Here is an 18,096-nt window from a genome sequence, read left to right on the forward strand (position 1 = left end):
CCGAAAATAGTGTTATTTTCGGCGGCCGGGCCCTGACCGCCGAAAATAACGGCGGCCGCCGAAAATGTTGTACAATGTTGTTGTGATGGTCGAGCGGGCAGCGTGGCGGGGAGGAGCCGATCGTGTTGAAGCAATTGGAGGAGGGCGTGGCTAGGGCTTGAGCACAGGACACCGGGGCAGCAGCCGGACGCACGGCCGAGCGACGAAGCGCCGGCGCCACGTACGGTGGGGCAGGCGGGACGACGCGCCAGTCAGGGGAGGGTCCAGAGCACCGGTCAAGGCCGGGGCGGCTGCTAAGTTGAGTCAAGCGGCCAACGGCGGGCTAGATGGCAAATCGGTGGCGACGGCGTCGGTGTGTGAGAGAGGGTTGAGGTACAGAGAACAAAGGACAAAGGAGACCGACGGAAATTGAAGTGCACGGCCTTCATGTTGGGCTGGCATGAGCCTGTTTTATATCGTGTCAGGCTAAATCTTAGCACTATAAAAAGTGTTGTGTCTCGTTCCAACCTGCTAGGCAGAACCCATCTGGCCATCGAGAAATGCAAGATGAAGCCCTAGCTTGCTTGGCGCTGCGCCCACGCCTGCGGAGCGCCGACCATCCCATTGCCGACGGTTGGGTGTCTTTCTCGGTGATTGCTGCGATGACACGCTTGCATGACCGTCGTTGCCCCCTCCTCCCTCACTTAGTTCGGGCCGGCGAGCCTTGTGTGCTGCAGTGCATTGTAAGCAGCCCCTGTTGATGTAACCTTATTCCTGTGACTGGCTCACACATATGTTCTGATAAAGAACCCCCTAACCCTTCCGTTGACAGTCAAAAAAAACTTACCCTTCTTTGTGTAGTAGTATAAAATTTAGAGCATGTTTGGTTAGTCTAGGGACTAAAGTTTAGTTAGGATACTAAAGTTTAGTCCCTACATGTTTAGTTCAAAAGACTAAAAGTATATTCAAAAAACATTAAATGAATCATAAGAGGACTAAAATATCCTTTAGTATTTTCCCACAATTAGTTCAACTGAAATAAAAAAGGGACAAAAGGTGAAATTAATATAATTTAGTCTCTTTTAGTCACTCCTTGAGAGATTTAGTCCCTTTTAGTCACCCCTTGAGGGACTAAAGATTTAAACAGTTTAATCCATGGTTTAGTCCCACTATTTAGCAATTTAGTAACTAAATAAGACTAAAATATAGTCGCTCAAACCAAACATGGACTTACTTATCCATAGTAGTGCCACTGCAATGGACACCATCCGATTCCTCTTGTCGGCTGCGGCGTGCCCAAGCTCATCGATCTAATCTATCTAACAATCATAGTATGATGCATGCATCGGTTCTTGATTTATATTTAACACGACTGCCCTAGACAGCTGGCATGTGAAGAGTTCACATGCATCATATCGTGTAGTGTAGTGTAATGTACACACACTGCCCCTGCTGTGTGCCTAGGCCCTAGCCCTAGCCCCTAGGGTAGGGTTGTGTTGTGTATATATCCAACAGTGAAATGGAAGCTACAAGCCAGAGGTCTAGCTAAACGCTAGTTAGCTAGCTAGCAGCAAGCCAACCAACCTGTCCATGCACCATGCCGTCCAAGGAATTCTGGGCAGGAATTGGATCAGTTCTGGCCTTCATACTCGCCCTCTTCTCCATGGCCCTGAACCACGAAAACATCACCCTGTGGATGAACAAGGTCAAAGCCTTCTTGAGCCCATACATCCAAATCACCATCCCTGAGTACGGTGCCGAGCATCTTGAACGCAGCGACTTCTTCGTTGCGATCGAGGCCTACCTCTCCCTGTACTGTGCCGCTGACGTGCGCAAGCTGAAGGCCGAGCTCGGCAGCCACAGGAAGATACCCCTGTTCTACGTCGACGACGGACAGCAGATCATCGACACCTTCGGCGGCGGCGGCCGCGGTGGCCGCGGCCGCACGGCCACGGTCTGGTGGCACGCGTACAAGGAGACGCCAAAGGGCAGCGTCAGCGTCGTCTGCCAGCCCGGTGAAGAGGAGCGCCGCTTCTACCGAGTTTCCTTCCATCGCAGGTTCCGCAAAACTGTCCTGGACGAGTATCTGCCCCACGTCATCGAACGGGGCCGCGACGTCATCGCCAAGAACCGGCAGCGCCGCCTCTTCACCAACAACCCAAACAACGGCTGGAGCCACGTGGCGTTCCAGCACCCGGCCACCTTCGACACGCTCGCCATGGACCCGACGCTGAAGCGGGCCATCCTCGAGGACCTCGACGCCTTCAGGAAGAGGAAGGAGTATTACGCCAGGGTCGGCAAGCCATGGAAGCGTGGGTACCTGCTGTTCGGGCCCCCGGGCACCGGCAAGTCCACCATGATCTCCGCCATGGCCAACTACATGGACTACGACGTCTACGACCTGGAGCTCACGGCGGTCAAGAGCAACAACGACCTGCGGAGGCTCTTCACCAAGACGGCAGGGAAGTCCATCATCGTCATCGAGGACATCGACTGCTCCGTCGACCTCACCGGCAAGCGCAGGGGCAAGAAGCAGCAGCAGGCACGGAGCAGTGACGGAGCCGAGCCTGAGCTGTCCCCAACGATGGAGGAAGCCGCCGGCGCCGCCGAGAGTGCAGACGGCAGCCAGCAGCTGACGCTCTCCGGCGTGCTCAACTTCATCGACGGCCTGTGGTCGGCGTGCGGCGGCGAGCGCATCATCGTCTTCACCACCAACCACAAGGACAAGCTGGACCCGGCGCTCATCCGGCGAGGCAGGATGGACATGCACATCGAGATGTCCTACTGTACCTACGAGGCCTTCAAGGTGCTGGCAAACAACTACCTCGAGATCGACGACCACCAGCTGTTCGAGCGCTTCGGCAAGGTACAGCAGCTACTGGAGGTGACCAAAATGTCTCCGGCGGACGTCGCGGAGCACCTAATGCGCACGCCGGATGATGCTAGCGCGTGTTTGGAGGGTCTCATGCTGGCTCTCAAGGAGAAAGCGGATGCAGCCAACAGGTAGATGGACAAATCCATGGACAAGGAGGAGACAGTCGTCAAATAATAATCCATAGACATGCATGCTTATAATTTGTCTGTTTAGAGCTACAACAGTACCTCAAACTCGTGTTTAAAATTGAAACTAGTCAGTTGTCCGTGTGTTGCGATGGCTCACAACAATAACTACGTAAACTATCCACCAAAAATATCTTAAGATAGCGAACCAGGTGGTGGCAACTGAGGCGAGGACAGTCATTATCGTGCGGAGGTATAGATAGATAAATGAGCCGTTTCTGGCGGGCTGGTCCGGGACATGGACCATTTAATAGTGTCTCGGTCAGCCCGATACGAGCGTCGTACCGTGCTTGGACCGTAGCCTCAGCCCGTAGTGCCGTAGTGCTGGCCCAACCCGACATGATTATATTTTTTATTTTATAAAAAATCGTATATACATATGTATAATTTATATTTAATATTAAAAACATTTGACCATTATGTTTTACTGGTTAGACGGCTTCATTCAGTGTCTCCCGTCTCTCTTCCATCAGGGCTTGGGTTCGAACCCCATCCTGCACCACTTTTTTAACATTTACGCTAATTTAACCAAATGATCCGACTGGCTAACGAGCCGGATGTGGAAGTTGTGTGCATGGAGGGGTGCAGCAGGTTAATTTGAGATATATGTGAGGTGTTATTTGTAAAAATATGACGCGTGACGACCGTTGAAACTGGTGCTTTAATATAGTAAAGATATGAGGCTATGCAATAAAAACTATTTCAATAGTGTCTCATTTCATAAAATTTTAGTGTCTCATTTCATAAAATTTGGTCAAAAAATTATAGAACACCCTCTCCATTGTTTCAAACATACTACACTGTAGTGTGCTGTCCTATAATCTCTACTACTCTATAAGAACTTAACATAGATCATGGTGCATAGTTCTGCCCACACCGCCCACGGTTCTCCCCTCTCTGCCTTCTGGGCCCCCTATCCCAGGCCACACCCCTAGTGCTCCCCTCTCCACCCCCCGACTGCTCCCAGGCCACGACCCCTCCCCCAGTGCTCCCCGCCTCCGCCTCCCAAGAATCCTCATGCATGCCCCTAGTGCTCCCTTCTATACCCCCCGACTGCTCCCAGGCCACGCCCCTCCCCCAGTGCTCCCTGCCTCCGCCTCCCAAGAATCCTTATGCATTTGTGGCAACATGCCCCAGCCCCCCGTCACCACGCCAGGCCCAACGTCGCTGACATAGCCACCTTCCTTCGTCGCCAGCACGGAGGGCCCAACCTCGCCCCATGCCGCCGACTATGCCACCTGCCTTGTCACCACGCGGGGATCTTTGGATGGAAGGCGCAACGCGACTGGTGGCATCTTCACATGGAATGCTTACTGACGCCGCCTCTAGCCTATGCTGCCGCCCCGGTGTCGTCGTGCGCCACCCACGACGACTTATCCGTCTCCAACTCATCTGCCCAGAGGAGGCATGCTCCCTTCCTGGCCAGTTAAAGTCGTCACCTTTCCTTTTCCCACGTCTCGATCCATATCCAGGTTTCCTTTGATCAAGATCGTGTCTGCCTTACGTGTTCTCACGCCTGCCTTACATGTTCTCTTGTTTCCTATACCTTGTCTTACGTGTTATCTCATTTTCTGTACCTTCCCGCTGGGGTGGAGCGGAGATCGAATATGCCAAGAGATGAATCCTTCTCTCACAGGTGAGGGTGCCCTTGCTTTCTTTGATGGACTCCTCATGTTATTCTTTAAATCTCAGCTTTGTTATTAGCACTAAACCATATGTTTCTTTCGCTACATGGAGTCGTGAATTGGTCCAACAGGTAAGCATCCAAGGAATATTTTTAGTTGAACTTTCAGCAAACAATACAATCGTTACCTATCCACTTACCAAATGTTTTACTCTGCACGTGTTATTATCTTGGTTCAATGCTACGGTTAGGTTTGGAATTTTGGACTGCTTGGTAAATCCTAAATTACATTTTTTGTAAATATGTATCTTGATCAATATGGATTCTTGCAGCAGTTGATATCCAAAGATAATAGTTTAGGTGCATGTTAAAATTAACAGAACAAATAATATAATGAAATTGTTTTGCTGGATTTGCTTCTCGTGGTTTTACTCTGCAGGTTTAACCTGGCAATTTTCAGTAATTTTTTAGTGCCCTCCTGATTCCTTTTTTACAATGATGTGGCAGAAACTTGATCATGTTGTGCCTCTGATCAGAGGTTTGGCTCTGCTTAATTCTCAGACTTCTTCTACCTTAAGTTGGTCGGCTCAAGACTCTTGATTCACTATAGAATATAGGTGTAAACCCCCTATCCTCATAAGTTCCTGGTTAGTTTTGAGCCTAGAGGAATATGAATGTTGTCTACTTACTAATAATGTTTTCTTTTGTGTGCAGACCTGTCCTTTGATGCTTAGGGTTTTCACAAGGGTAAGCATGCTTATGTCTTCTTGTTTCTATCCTAATGAATTTATTTATTGGTTACCCTGTGCTGATTAGCACTTCACTTTAGTTTAGATATTTATATATTGTGGCATTTTTCTAGGACTTCGGTTAACATGTTTAGACATTGTTCTTGTGTTTCCTAATGGGGGGTGTTTAGATCCAGTTGAGATCTATGTCCGTGTATTGGTCGTTATTTGTTTTCTCTAATTACTCAGTGGCTCTGCATAATGTTGTAAGATTTAAAGTTTTCATAGTATGCTCTCTACTTTAAACATGTAAAAATACACTCATGTTTTATCCACAAATGTGTACCAGTTTGGTTTGATTACTTACTTTGCTTATCTTGTCATGCCTGTGCTTGCTTGGCTTGTGATCACATTGTTGTATATTAGAATAATGCAAAGGAGATGCTATGCTATAAACTTATAAACTTTACCTATCAATGTATTCATTCACAAACTTGCAATTGTTGCATACATATTTGGTTTGGAGAAATCGAGTGAGATCCTCAATTCAGCTCTAACAATTCTCCTTTTATTCAGTCGATGCACTGGTCAACAATAGCTTGGTGAAATTGGGCCATGAGTATGTTATTATAGTTCTAGATCATGATCCGTAGCTGAAAGGTTTTTCATATCTTCTTTCAGATGATTGTTGGACAAAGTCTACCTGGGACTACCAGGTTAGAATATCAAGTTTGCCTACAGATGCACTATTCTAACCACTAGCCACCCCAATAATTTTCAGTGTTAACATCAGTGCATGAAAAAATACTATACTTTTATTTTCCTCATACAGGATGACTAGACTACATTTTAGGATTGAAGGTCTTTCACTATTGATAAAGTTGCATTTTTATTTCATAGAGAAACTTTGTTGCAAATAGAGAAAAACTTTCCCATCTTGCAAAAGGGTTGAAGCTTGGCCTCTACAGTGATGCGGGGTATGCTATGCTACTACGTATCAAAAACCAATTGTATTATAATATATAAGTGCCAGTTTGTTGTCGTCCTAGAGTAAATGTGATCTTCAGTACTCAAGAAAAACAATAATTTGTAATAGAAAACCTTAAACTGAACTGATATTGTTCATTGCAGGACACAAACCTGCAGCCAAAAAAATGACAGGATCACTTGATCATGAAGACCAAACGTGAAAAAACTTCATCTTGGGGTAAAATCTCGTTCTATTGCTACCTAGACGACTGAATATATAGTGACAAAAATGTCTAATTGTCTGATATTCTGAGTTCCTGGTATCCTGCAGCCAAAAAATGCTAGGATCACTTGATCACGAAGAGCAAGATGTGGAAAAAATTCATCTTGGGTAAATCTATTTATGTTTCCTTCCTGACAATTGTGACAAGTCAACTGTGACAAAAGTATCTGATCGTCTCATGTTCTAAGTTCCTGGTATTGTTCTAACTCTTCTTCACTTTATTCAATATCTGGTCATCTATTTATTGTACTGATTAAAAATATGATGACTTGGCAGGAGTGTGACAGAGATGTAAATAAGAACAATGATTCCCTAAGCTGTAGTTGGCGGGGTCGGAGTCGATGAAGAGTTTATCATCGTTAACCCATGTTCGCCAGAATGTGACATTGAATGGAGTGACTCTGTGCCCGATGACATTGATCCTATAGTTTCAAACATCCGAGACGATATCCAGTCTATCTGAGCAGTTTTGCCTGATGTGATGCAAGTAATCCAACTTGCTGCAGCAGGAAAGGAGCGGGTGCCCCTGCTAGAAGAGTGCTAGCTCTACGCATATGGTCGCTTGACAAACATGTGTTGTTAACTGTTGTATACAATGTTACTAATTATTGTCCTTTATTCTCTGATGCTACTTCTGTAGTTGATGCTCACATTGTTCTCTCGTTTCCGTCTAGATTTTGTATGTTATGCCGAAAGACCAGATGTTTTTTGTAGTTTTCGAAAAAAAATCTAGCTCTCTGTTTTTATGATTGTGCAGTCGCAACGCACGTGCATTATGCTAGTCTAGATTTAAGGCTTTACTATTAGAGCAGAATGTTTTAGTTAGAGCAGAATGTTTTAGTTAGAGCAGAATGTTTTAGAGTTGTTCTATAGTCCATTCGATTCCACATGAGAGCACATGTTATAGTTAGAGTTGTTCTATGGCTCGATCAAGAGACCAAGTTAGAGTTTATCCCAAAACTTCCATGCACAGCTGTTAAGCGTGCTAGTCGGAGACACAAGCCATTTTCATGGTTTCGGTTATCGCGCACCAATGATAATAAACTGATGGGCCCAATTAGGCAACTGCCAATTTCCACTGCTGGTTTTCTTAACACAACCGCTAGTGGAAACTATCCATTTTCACTGGCGGTTGGTGTAAGGGAACGGCTAGTGATAATCATGTTTCCACTGGTAGTTTAATTACACCAACTGTCATTGGAAATAGATAGTTTCCACATGCGGTTGTGTTAACAAAACCACCAACGAAAATGTGTTTACACTGGCAGTTGCTAAATCTGACCGCTTGTGGCCTTTGTTGTATAAATACCCATTCATCCTCCCCGACCAGTACTGTAGCTCACAGCCAACTTCCATTGGAGGCGATTTTGAAAGTCCAGATTTCACAAAATAAAGGGGGAGGTTTTGATCTTCATTTTTTGGAAGAAGGTTGATAAGAAAGGTTGGTTTGTGTTTCTCTTGACAATTTTTATTCATTCTTGCTCAAGTTTAGGCACATTTTGGATCTATCATTTCACCATGTGATAGAGAATATGTTCTTTATTTCCTAAAATCATTATCGGACATAGGTGCTTTGCCGAGTGGAAAGCCTGGAAAACACTTGGCGAAGTCTTTGTCGAGTGTGACACTCGACAAAGAAGGCTCGGTAAACTATACATCGGCAATGGCTTCTTTGCCAAGTATATTTTGTCGGGCACTCGGCAAAGAAAAGTTGTCGTCACGGCGATAGGTGACGGCGACGCAGACTTTGCCGAGTGCCACTGTGACACTCAACAAAGGCTCAATCTTTGCTGAGTGTCTACCCAGCGGGCACTCAGTAAAGAAGCGCCTAGTGGGCCCCTTTGCCAGTTCCTTTGTCGAGTGTATTTGGAGGTACTCGGCAAAGGCAAAGAAGCGCCCAGTGGGCCCCTTCGCCAGTTCCTTTGTCGAGTGTATTTGGAGGTACTCGGCAAAGGCTTTGCCTTTGCCGAGTGCCCGCTGGACTAGCTCTTGACAAAGGGAGCATTAGCAGGCCCCTTTGTCAGTTCCTTGTCGAGTGCATTTGGAGGCACTCCACAAAGGTTGCTTCATTGTCGAGTGCCATGGCCACATCACTCAGCAAAGAAGCTTTACCGGTTCCCAGGTGTGCCTTCTTTGCCGAGTGTTGTGGCCTTGACAGTTGACAAAGTACCTATTTGTCGAGTGTTACACTCAACAAAGTTACCCGAATACCCTTTTAATTTGTTTTTGTTGTTTCATCAAAACAAACAAAAGATGTATCACATAATCATCACATATACATCACAGATATCACAGAATGATCACATACATCAAACACACGACATAGCTCACAAATATCACATGTTTCCTCACAACGATCACATGTTTCTTCATAAACTCACAAGTACCACAAAATAGTTCACAACATTAACAGGTACTCACAGAAATAAGTCCACAAACATCCAATATACGGCATAAACATGTCTCACAACTAAGTTTAGAAGAACATCAGCGAGGTGGATGGCTGGACTAGTTCGGCGATGGGCTGGGCGATCCATGAGGGTTTTGGATGCCGTAGGTTGTCCCTGCACAGAGAAGAGATTGCATGTGTTATACCAAATGAATATATATCATGCATACTCATAGGATTATGGAACTGAGCAGGGTCAGCTAGAGGGAACAACGGCGGTGGAGGAGCAAAACCATGTGCGGTGCCAAGGCTCTGTATGTACTCGAATATCTCCGCCATCATCTGCTGATTTGTCAAGTGAGCCACCCGCTCTGCCCTCATCCTCGCCTCCATCAACTGTCGTTCCCTCCTCTCTTCTTCTAGCTAGGCCTGTAATATTTCACCCCAGTGTTATAATAACTCAAAGAGAAGGTATATAACTTAAGGATGGCAAGTTACAGAAGCACTAGCCTAGAGTTATTGTATCTGATGATGTGAGATGTCCTGTTGAGGACATATGGCGGGGATCGCTCGTGCTCCTTGCTCGCACCTGAGACAGAGTGGGAGTGGACGACGAGTCGATTGCCCCGTCGGCAATCTAGTACTACCCAGGTTTCCTGTCCCCTCCGACCCTCATGAGGACATCTCCATCGATGTCCTCGATCCTCGGATCATAATCTGGCCTTGGACCTCCTGTGCCATCGCAGCATACTCATTTAGGCGGCTATAGATGGCAGGGTTGCTATACTCATCGGGCATGTCCTCTAGGTTGTAGGTGACTTCTGACGTCGCCTTGCCCTTGTGGGCCATAGCATACACCGAGAAGATGGAGCAAGGCTGGCCACCATGTGACACCGACTGCAAGAAAACCAACAAGATAGTTAAAAATCATGCCTAGTCGAATGTTATATACCTAAAAAAGAGCGCGTACACATGCTTCTGCATATTTGTCGAAGCTGCAGATGCCTTGGTGGTGGGAGGGACCTTGCATCATGAGACGCCGTTCCCGGCTAGCATTGTGCACCTTGTCCCACTCAGGCGAGCACCACCTCTCCACCATCTGCTCCCAGCACTAAGGATGCACATCGCACTAATAAGGAATCATCTACAAAAAAGTAAGTACACGACATATCAGAAGATAAAATTAAGCAAATTTAATACAAATATTAAAGTTCTATATTTACCTACAAGTACTGGTCCTGAGTCAACGACATGGTTCGAGTGTCTTGCTTGGTCACCTTCTCCCTAAGGACAGAGCCATAGTGACGATGGCCTGGATTTGCGTCTTGTAGTGCATGTCCACGACGAGCTTCTTACAGCTCGTGGTAGCCACCACATCCGCCCTGGCCTCGTATCCAGCCTTGCATCTAAAAAAATCAAGCATACAAAGATGATGTATCCATACATTATTTCAAGAATGTGCAATGAATGCAACGTATTTTACAATAAAGTGTGAGGAAGACTTATCCACAGCTCTTGCTTCACCCGCTCTGCCTTGTTTTTGAATTCAATGACGTCTCGATCTACTGCATCGGGGGTGACGGTGTAGGGCCCGTCACTCTAGTGTACTCAACCAGTCTAGGGAAGTGTTATGTGCACAGAAGACCGAGGTTGCCATTGGGGTTGCGGTCATAACCCTCTGCATTCTCCACAACCTTCCAAGACATGTCCAAGTGATAAAGAAAAAGTATTAGTTTCTACTATGAATTTGAACACATAATATGAACAAGCAGCGACAGTAAGGAAAATGGACCCTGGGCCATTTGGCTAAGTGATTTTGGTGTTTGATGATCAGCAAAACCTGTGGACTAATGTGTTTGCTAGTGTCTATGTTTGTAGTTCACAGGATGCTAAAGTAACTTGGACTAAGGCATTGAGTAAGCAACACCTCAAAAGAAGACATTATGAAGACCATAAGTGAAGATCAACAAGTATCAAGCAAAGTCCAAGAAATGAAGAAAAGTGTTGCCACTAGTGGACCGTCTGGCTGAGAGAACCAAACTGTCCGGTGGCACACCGGACTATCCGATGCCACACCACCGGACTGTCCGATGCACCAGGGAACAGTAGCCCAATGGATACTGCCTGGTGGCATTGTGGAGGAGAGCCCAGACTGTCCGGTGCAAGGCTGACAGCATGAACGGTCACCTGACAAATCCAACGGTTATTGGCGCACCAGACTGTCTGGTGCCCACCACTGGATGGTTCGGTGTGCCGCAAAGAGCTGCAGCTTTTCTCCATTGGCTAAATTTGATTTGGGGCCTATATATACTTCACTCAACTGGCCATTTGAAGGTGTGGGAGCCCAAGCAACATACCAAGGCATATTGTAGACATTTCCATGTGCTCAAACACCCAAGTGCTTAATAGATATGGTAGTTATTGGAAGATTATGTGCTTCTACCCATGATGCAGTAATGAATGAATGCGTTGCTCCAGTATCAAATAACACTTCTGCAATATGGGAGTCGACTGGGAACATACCTACTATCGTGCGGGGGTCTCCTGAATTGCTTCAGCCTCCAAGTGGTTCAGTCTCCCATGGTTATAGCGTGGTTGAGAGCGGTTGCCTGCTCCTGGCTGAGGCACATTCTGCTTTGCTGGGGCATTGGGGCCTGACTGCTGCTGGGCTGCCTTCTTCGGACATTGCATCACCCAATGGCCTTGCTCTCCATAGTGGAAGCATGCTCTGTTTCCAACCTGAGCTAGTGCTGCTTGATTGTTCTGCTGACTCACTGGGGCAGGAAGACGAGGTGCCTGCTGATTCTACCTCTGGAACTGACCTCCTCCTGACTGATTGTTCTGGCGATTCTGATGCTAGTGCTGAGGATACTGCCTTTGGAACTGCTGTTGCTGAGGTGGACGCTGGTTCTGCCTGAACTGCTGAGGTGGGTTACCTGAGAAACGAGGACGATTGTTGCTTCCAGACTGAGGTCCACTGATCTTGCGCTTGCGATCCTCCATATCTTTGCGCTTCCTCTCTGTCATGATTGCTCTATCAATCAGGTGCTGGAATGTCGGAAGGTATGATTCATCAGCTGATACTGCAGAGGGTCGACCAAGCCTCTCAAGAAACGATACTGTCTCTTGGCGTCAGTGTTGACATCTTTAGGAGCATAGCGAGATAGCTGCAGAAACCTGTCTCGATACTCACTGACAGACATTGATCCTTGCTTGAGTGCCAGGAACTCCTCCTTCTTCACTATCATCAGACCTGCAGGAACATGGTACTGACGGAAGCTACCTCTGAACTCTTCCCAGGTGATGGTGTCGGGGTTGGCATGGGTGGCGAGATAAGACTCCCACCAAGACTAAGCTGCTCCTCTCAACAGATGGGGACCATACAGAACTTTCTCCCTATCATCACACTGAGCGGTATGCAACTCGCGCTCCACTGTGCGCAGCCAGTCTTCAGCATCCATGGGGTCAGAAGAGTGAGCAAACGTTGGGGGATGACCTCTCATGAATTCAGCACGTTTGTCCCTGGGCATCTGAGGCATCTGAGGCTGAGGTGGTGGCTGCTGCTACTGAATGGCGGCCAGAGTCTGACCGATGGCCTGAACTGCCTGAGTCTGCATCAGGAACATTTGCTCGATCGACATCGGGGGCGAGGGTGGCAGCTGCTGCTGCTGGGGTGCCTCATCCTGCTGAGCTGCCTGCTCTTGCTGAGCACGCCTTCCTCCTCTGCGCCTGTTTTCTAACATTTGTAGAATGCAACCACACATCAGAACTGATCTGGCAAATCTTGCAGCATAAGAAAAGAGTATAGATATCTTCCACAGCATTGAACAGATGAACATCTTCACTGATCTCCAACACAAACCAACACAGCTTCTCAGATAAAGAGGAAAGTAGAATAAAAAGGCTTCCCAACTAGACAGCTAACTTCATTAACAGATAAACCAAAATGCAGGGGATACCCACACTCTGGTGACAGTCATTACAAAGATCCAACTCCAACATTGTTCATCATAATAAGCATAAAAGCACAGGATAAGCGAACTACCCTGTCTAACTAAGGCTAACTAAAAGCAAGACTGAGACTAAGACTAAAACTTCTATATTAAGCATTTATTACAAGACTCAACACTGATGATCTATGGTTCTAAGTCTATCTTGGTCTTGCAGTCGGGATTTCCATAAGACTGGTGCCCACGCCGAGGTGAGCGGTACGGGTGCTGAGTCCCGATGGGAGCGGGGGAACCATCATCCAGGTGACGACGTTCTACGCGCGCAGCCCGCAGCTGGGCGATCTCAGCACGAGCCCTACTCAGCTCGTCTAGCGCATGGTCCAGCTCCGTGTTTAGCACGACGGCTAGGTTGACTGTGCTGCTCAACCTAGGATTGTCCTCACCAACAGGTGAGACAATCACGTCTCCTGTGCTGCCAAATGGATGACGGGGGTAATACTTCAGGTTGAGACCGTCAGCTACCCCACCGAGCACTGAGCAGTAGTGCGAAAGCGCACGCCGTGCGGCATCTTGCATGGCTGCCTCAGCTGAGTCCCGCTCAAAGATGGAATAGTGCTCTGAGCAGACCTCAACACCCCAGAGACTGTTCTCCGGACGGCGCACCAAGCAGTTCGCCTCCCAGCGGTCCGGATAGACCCCGTGACTCTGCTGGAAGACCACACAACGATACTCGATAGACCAAGTACGCTGGTCAAGTGCCCGACGTAGCAGGGTGTCGAGCACATCGTGGAAGTGACACCTGCGAGCAGCGTCGCGAGTGATGGGTCGAGCAACCCATCCTTCCAGCTCCTGGTCAGCATAAAGGTCGGTGTTGTGGCTCAAGCTGCTATCGCCACATCCGTCGTCTGGGTCTCCTCCAGCAGCTACTCTTGGGGCTGGGGCGCTTAGTGGTGGTGCAGGGGCGCCTCCAAGGGAAGCACGGGGGAGCAGCTCCTCATAGACTCTATCTCCTGCTGGAGCGAGAAAGAAGAGCCCTGCTGCTCCTGCTCCTGTCGTCGACGCTCCTGCTCTTCATGCAGGCGGTGGTGCAGACTCTCCAAGTGGCTGGACTGACCGGTCACTTGACGACAAAGCGGACGCTCCGCGAGACGGGAGGGTAAGAAGGGGATGACAGACTTCCGTGCACTGTGTTTAAGACGAGCCATCTACAGAAGACACCGTAAGCATAAGAGTGAGAACAGGACTAGTATGACCAGCAAGTAATGAACCATAAATAAGATGAGGAATTAGAGTAAACAAAAAGATTTTTAGCAAGGTATAATATATAGTAGAACATAGGTTTGGTCGATATGACCAACTTTTGAAGGGATACCAAAGTCAAGGCAGGAACAGAGGTCTATAATCCTTAGAACGACCATTCTACTCTAGGTTAGCGGTCCTATAGTCAGCACGACTTTGATACCACCTATGTCACACCCGGTTTTAGAATGCAAACCGAATGCGAACCATGTACGTGCCAGGATCAGCAATTCACGTACACAACAGTTACATAACTGGACATCATCACATGGTGCTCAAATCATAATATAAAAGGGGAATAATAGTCGATTACATCATATGTCTGAGACATCCACATAGTCTTTACAATAATCAAAGTGCCAAAAAGAAACATAGATACACGCGGCCTTCACAGGCAGCCGACTGGGGGTTGCCGCTAACCCACACCAAGAACTCATCGTAATCTTGGAACTCCTAGTGGTCTCCTTCCACAACTTCATCTTCTCCTGAGCAGTGGTTGCAATGCGGACAACCTGAGGATGGGGGGGGGGTTTGGTGTGTAGAGCAAGGGTGAGTACACATCAACATACTCAGCAGGTGTCCTGTCTGGTTGTAGTGGACTAGCTTTATGTGGGGGTAAGTCAAGCAGTTGCTTTTAGTTGGTCAGATTATTATTACTAGTGGAGAAAGCCAAGTTTTAGAATTAACCCACGTTATTAACCCAAACGTACTCCTTTCCAAACGGAAAGAGTACCACTTACCATTACCAGAGTTAATACCAAAACCATCATTCTCATTGCCACCTGTAATCCGAACATCTCTGATCAAGTATCACTAATCACTGGAGCTCCCTTGGCCGCTCATAACCGCGAGCACGACTGATATATCAGTTTTCATACACTCTGCAGAGGTTGCGCACTTTACTCACAAGCCGTGATTCCCTTTCTGCCCGGAGATCATGACTCTCCATTGATCACTACTAAGGTGACCCAGCAAGGTATCACTATGTAGCCTTTACAAAGATTCCCCGGGGCTGTAGCCATCCGTTAGGTTTCCTAAATGCACCGAACTCCTCCCCAAGGGGCGAACCAACTTGGCAGAGCGAGCCGCATACACCGAGCCCCATTAACGGCATGACGACTAAGCGAACTACACCCCGGTTCCTCTAATTATTCAGCTAAGGGCATTCCATTCCACCCTCATGGTTGCACTGTTTTCCTGGGCGGTCATGCAACGAACAGGTCCTTACGGAGAGGCACTCGAGAAACCGCTCAAGCCCCCTTGAATACCACAAGTATAACATCATAATAAAGGAGGGGAAAACAACGTATCATTGATAATTCTCATCATGTTCATTGATTAGAGTTGAGCAATAGCATAAAGCTAAACAATAATAATCCAACCCAGATAGGTAAACAAGGACATGGATAACAAAAGCTAGTCAATCCTTAGGTATAAATGTGAAATGCGGGAGGTGAATTAAAGAATGTATAGGACAAAGGTAGGTCAAGGGACACTTGCCTCCACCAACCGACTGCTGCTCAGGGGCTTCTCCTGCGAGTTCTTCGGGCTCCTCAACCAGATCGTTCTCTATGCGAGCGCAAACATACATACATCCATCCATTCAAATTAGGAAATAAACAGTACACCATACAAGAGAACAGATAGATTGAATATGCATAGAGTATGACATACGAGATTGCATTCGCCATGGCTAGAAAGAGAAGAAAGAAGGTATCGTAGTGGTTAAAGCTATACTCGAAGCGTATTACGGGTAGATGCATAACTAATCATTACGTGATCTAGCTCCACCAAGATATACTAACAAGTATTAGTCAAATGCACTAATAGAATTATAACTATTTTCAATTGATCAACATTACACGAGGTCCAAGATTAGATACATGAAATAACTAACGTAACCAATTTCTAAATTGAGTTTCCATTTATTGATATGAACAACGTGCTTAGCGCGCATAAAATACAAGGGGGCGGGGGGGGGGGGGGGGGGGCGGGGTAGACGGGCACGTCCAGGGGTAGACGAGCGCACTGGGGGGCACGACGAGCCGTGCCAAAGCACCGCGCGCGCAAGGCCGCGCTGACGCGTCGCGAACGGGTCGCGCACACGTCGGGGCCGAACGCACGGGCCGCGTGCTGGCCGAGCTCAAGGCCGTGTGCCACAGGCTCGCCGGGCCGAGCTCAAGGCCGCGACTGCGCCGAACGAGGGCGCCACGACCACGTCGGGCCAGGGCCGAACGCGCGCGCAGGGCACCGCACCGCGCCACCATGCCGGGCCGTGGGGACGGGGCGGGATGCCGGGGCCGGGCGCGGGCGTCGTAGCCGCGCATGGGAGCTCGCCGGGGTGGGCGGACGCGCCGAGCGCACCGCGCAGGGAGGGGCTGGGGCGGGCGAGCGCCGGGGTAGGGCGGGGGCGGACGCGCCGGGGCCAGCGAGGCTGGGCCGCGCCGCGATCGAAGCAGGGGCCGCGCGGACATGCCATGGCCGCGCCATGGCCGGACGCGGGGGAGGGGGGAAGCCAGGACCGATGGACCGGGGCGGGCCGGGGAGGAGGGCCGCGCCGGGGGCGAACCGGGGCGGGGGCCAGGACCGCGCGCCGCGCCGAGCGCCACCGCCGCGCCTTGGCCACACCAACCTGAGGGCAGGGGGTCGGGCGGGCGCGCCGCACGGGGAGGGGAGAGGGTCGCGCCATGGCTGGGCTGCGCCCTCGCCGGGGCCGCGCCATGGCCGAGGAGGGGGGGGGTCGAGCACGCCGCGGGGAGGGAGGGAGCCGGGGCGGGCGCGAGCGCCACGGCCGCGCCGAGCCGGACGGGGCCGCGCGTGCCGGAACCGCCACGCTGGGCCAGGGACGAGGTGGGCGCGCCGCGCCGGGGTCGCCAAGGCCGGGCCGTGCCGGGCCAAACGGCGCCGCACAGGGAGGGAAGGAGGGGGGCGAGGGGAAGAGCAGGGAGGGGGCTTACCGCGAGGGGCGAGGCCGGCGTCGAGGGGGCTGTTCCGGTCGGCGGCGAGGTGGAGAGGGAGAGGGAAACGAGCTGCACGGGGAAGAAGAAGACGTGCGCGAGGGGGTAGAGGAGAGAGAGAGAAAGAGAGAGGCGGTTTGGGGTGGGGGCGGCTGACAAGCGGGCCCCACCAGGGGGTGGCGGTGGCGGCTCAACCACCCGCGCGGAGCGCGCGCGAGGGGAGCGGGGGGAAAACGGCTGGGCCGCCAAATGGGCCCAAAGTGGGGGAGGGGGCGACTGGGCCGCCGAGCCAGCCCACGAAGGGAAGGGGGGATGGCTGACGCGGCTGGGCCACGCGCCTGGCTGGGCCGCGTGCCTGGCTAAGCCGCAAGGGGAGGAGGGGGAGAGAAAAATAAAAGGTTTTCCCTTTTTAAATCTATTTTCTTGATGAATGGTTTCACAGTTTCACTCAATCAAAACAAAAGCATGGTTCGGCATGGTGCAACAAACAAAAGAAAGTATTTCTAGGGTTTACTTACATGAGATATCAAGCCAAATCTCGCTATAACTTTGAAAAAGAACAAGGCATAGCGAGAAGAAAAGAGAAAGAGGAAAGGTAACACCCGAGTTTGGTGAGTAAAAGAGAAAGAAAAAATTCAACTCAAAAAATTTGGGGCGTTACAGCTTGCTCTAGGTAAATCCTAGTTAGTTAAGTGAGTTTAGAAAAACCACACAACCCCTCGGCTCTTGCGCGAGCCGTTGTAATTGTATTGAGTTGGGTGAGAGTCTTGCGAGATTGTGACAACCGTGTAACGGAGGGAACGAGGCCCGCGACATTTTGGCCAGAAGCTCGATAGTGGAGATGGCAGGGAGCATCCG

The 18,096-nt window shown here is 49.3% G+C and overlaps 1 protein-coding gene across 1 annotated transcript; it reads left to right on the top strand.

Annotated features, from left to right (window-relative positions):
• The first annotated feature begins 1,392 nt into the window (after nucleotides 1-1,392).
• Nucleotides 1,393-3,113, top strand: LOC103646883 (AAA-ATPase ASD, mitochondrial). Its single transcript, XM_008671511.2, has one exon. It carries the CDS (start codon nucleotides 1,577-1,579, stop codon nucleotides 2,984-2,986), a length of 1,410 nt encoding a protein of 469 aa, XP_008669733.1. The 5' UTR covers nucleotides 1,393-1,576; the 3' UTR covers nucleotides 2,987-3,113.
• The last annotated feature ends 14,983 nt before the right edge of the window (nucleotides 3,114-18,096 follow it).

Source organism: Zea mays, chromosome 2 (assembly GCF_902167145.1).
Source record: "Zea mays cultivar B73 chromosome 2, Zm-B73-REFERENCE-NAM-5.0, whole genome shotgun sequence".
Classification (NCBI taxonomy): domain Eukaryota; kingdom Viridiplantae; phylum Streptophyta; class Magnoliopsida; order Poales; family Poaceae; genus Zea; species Zea mays.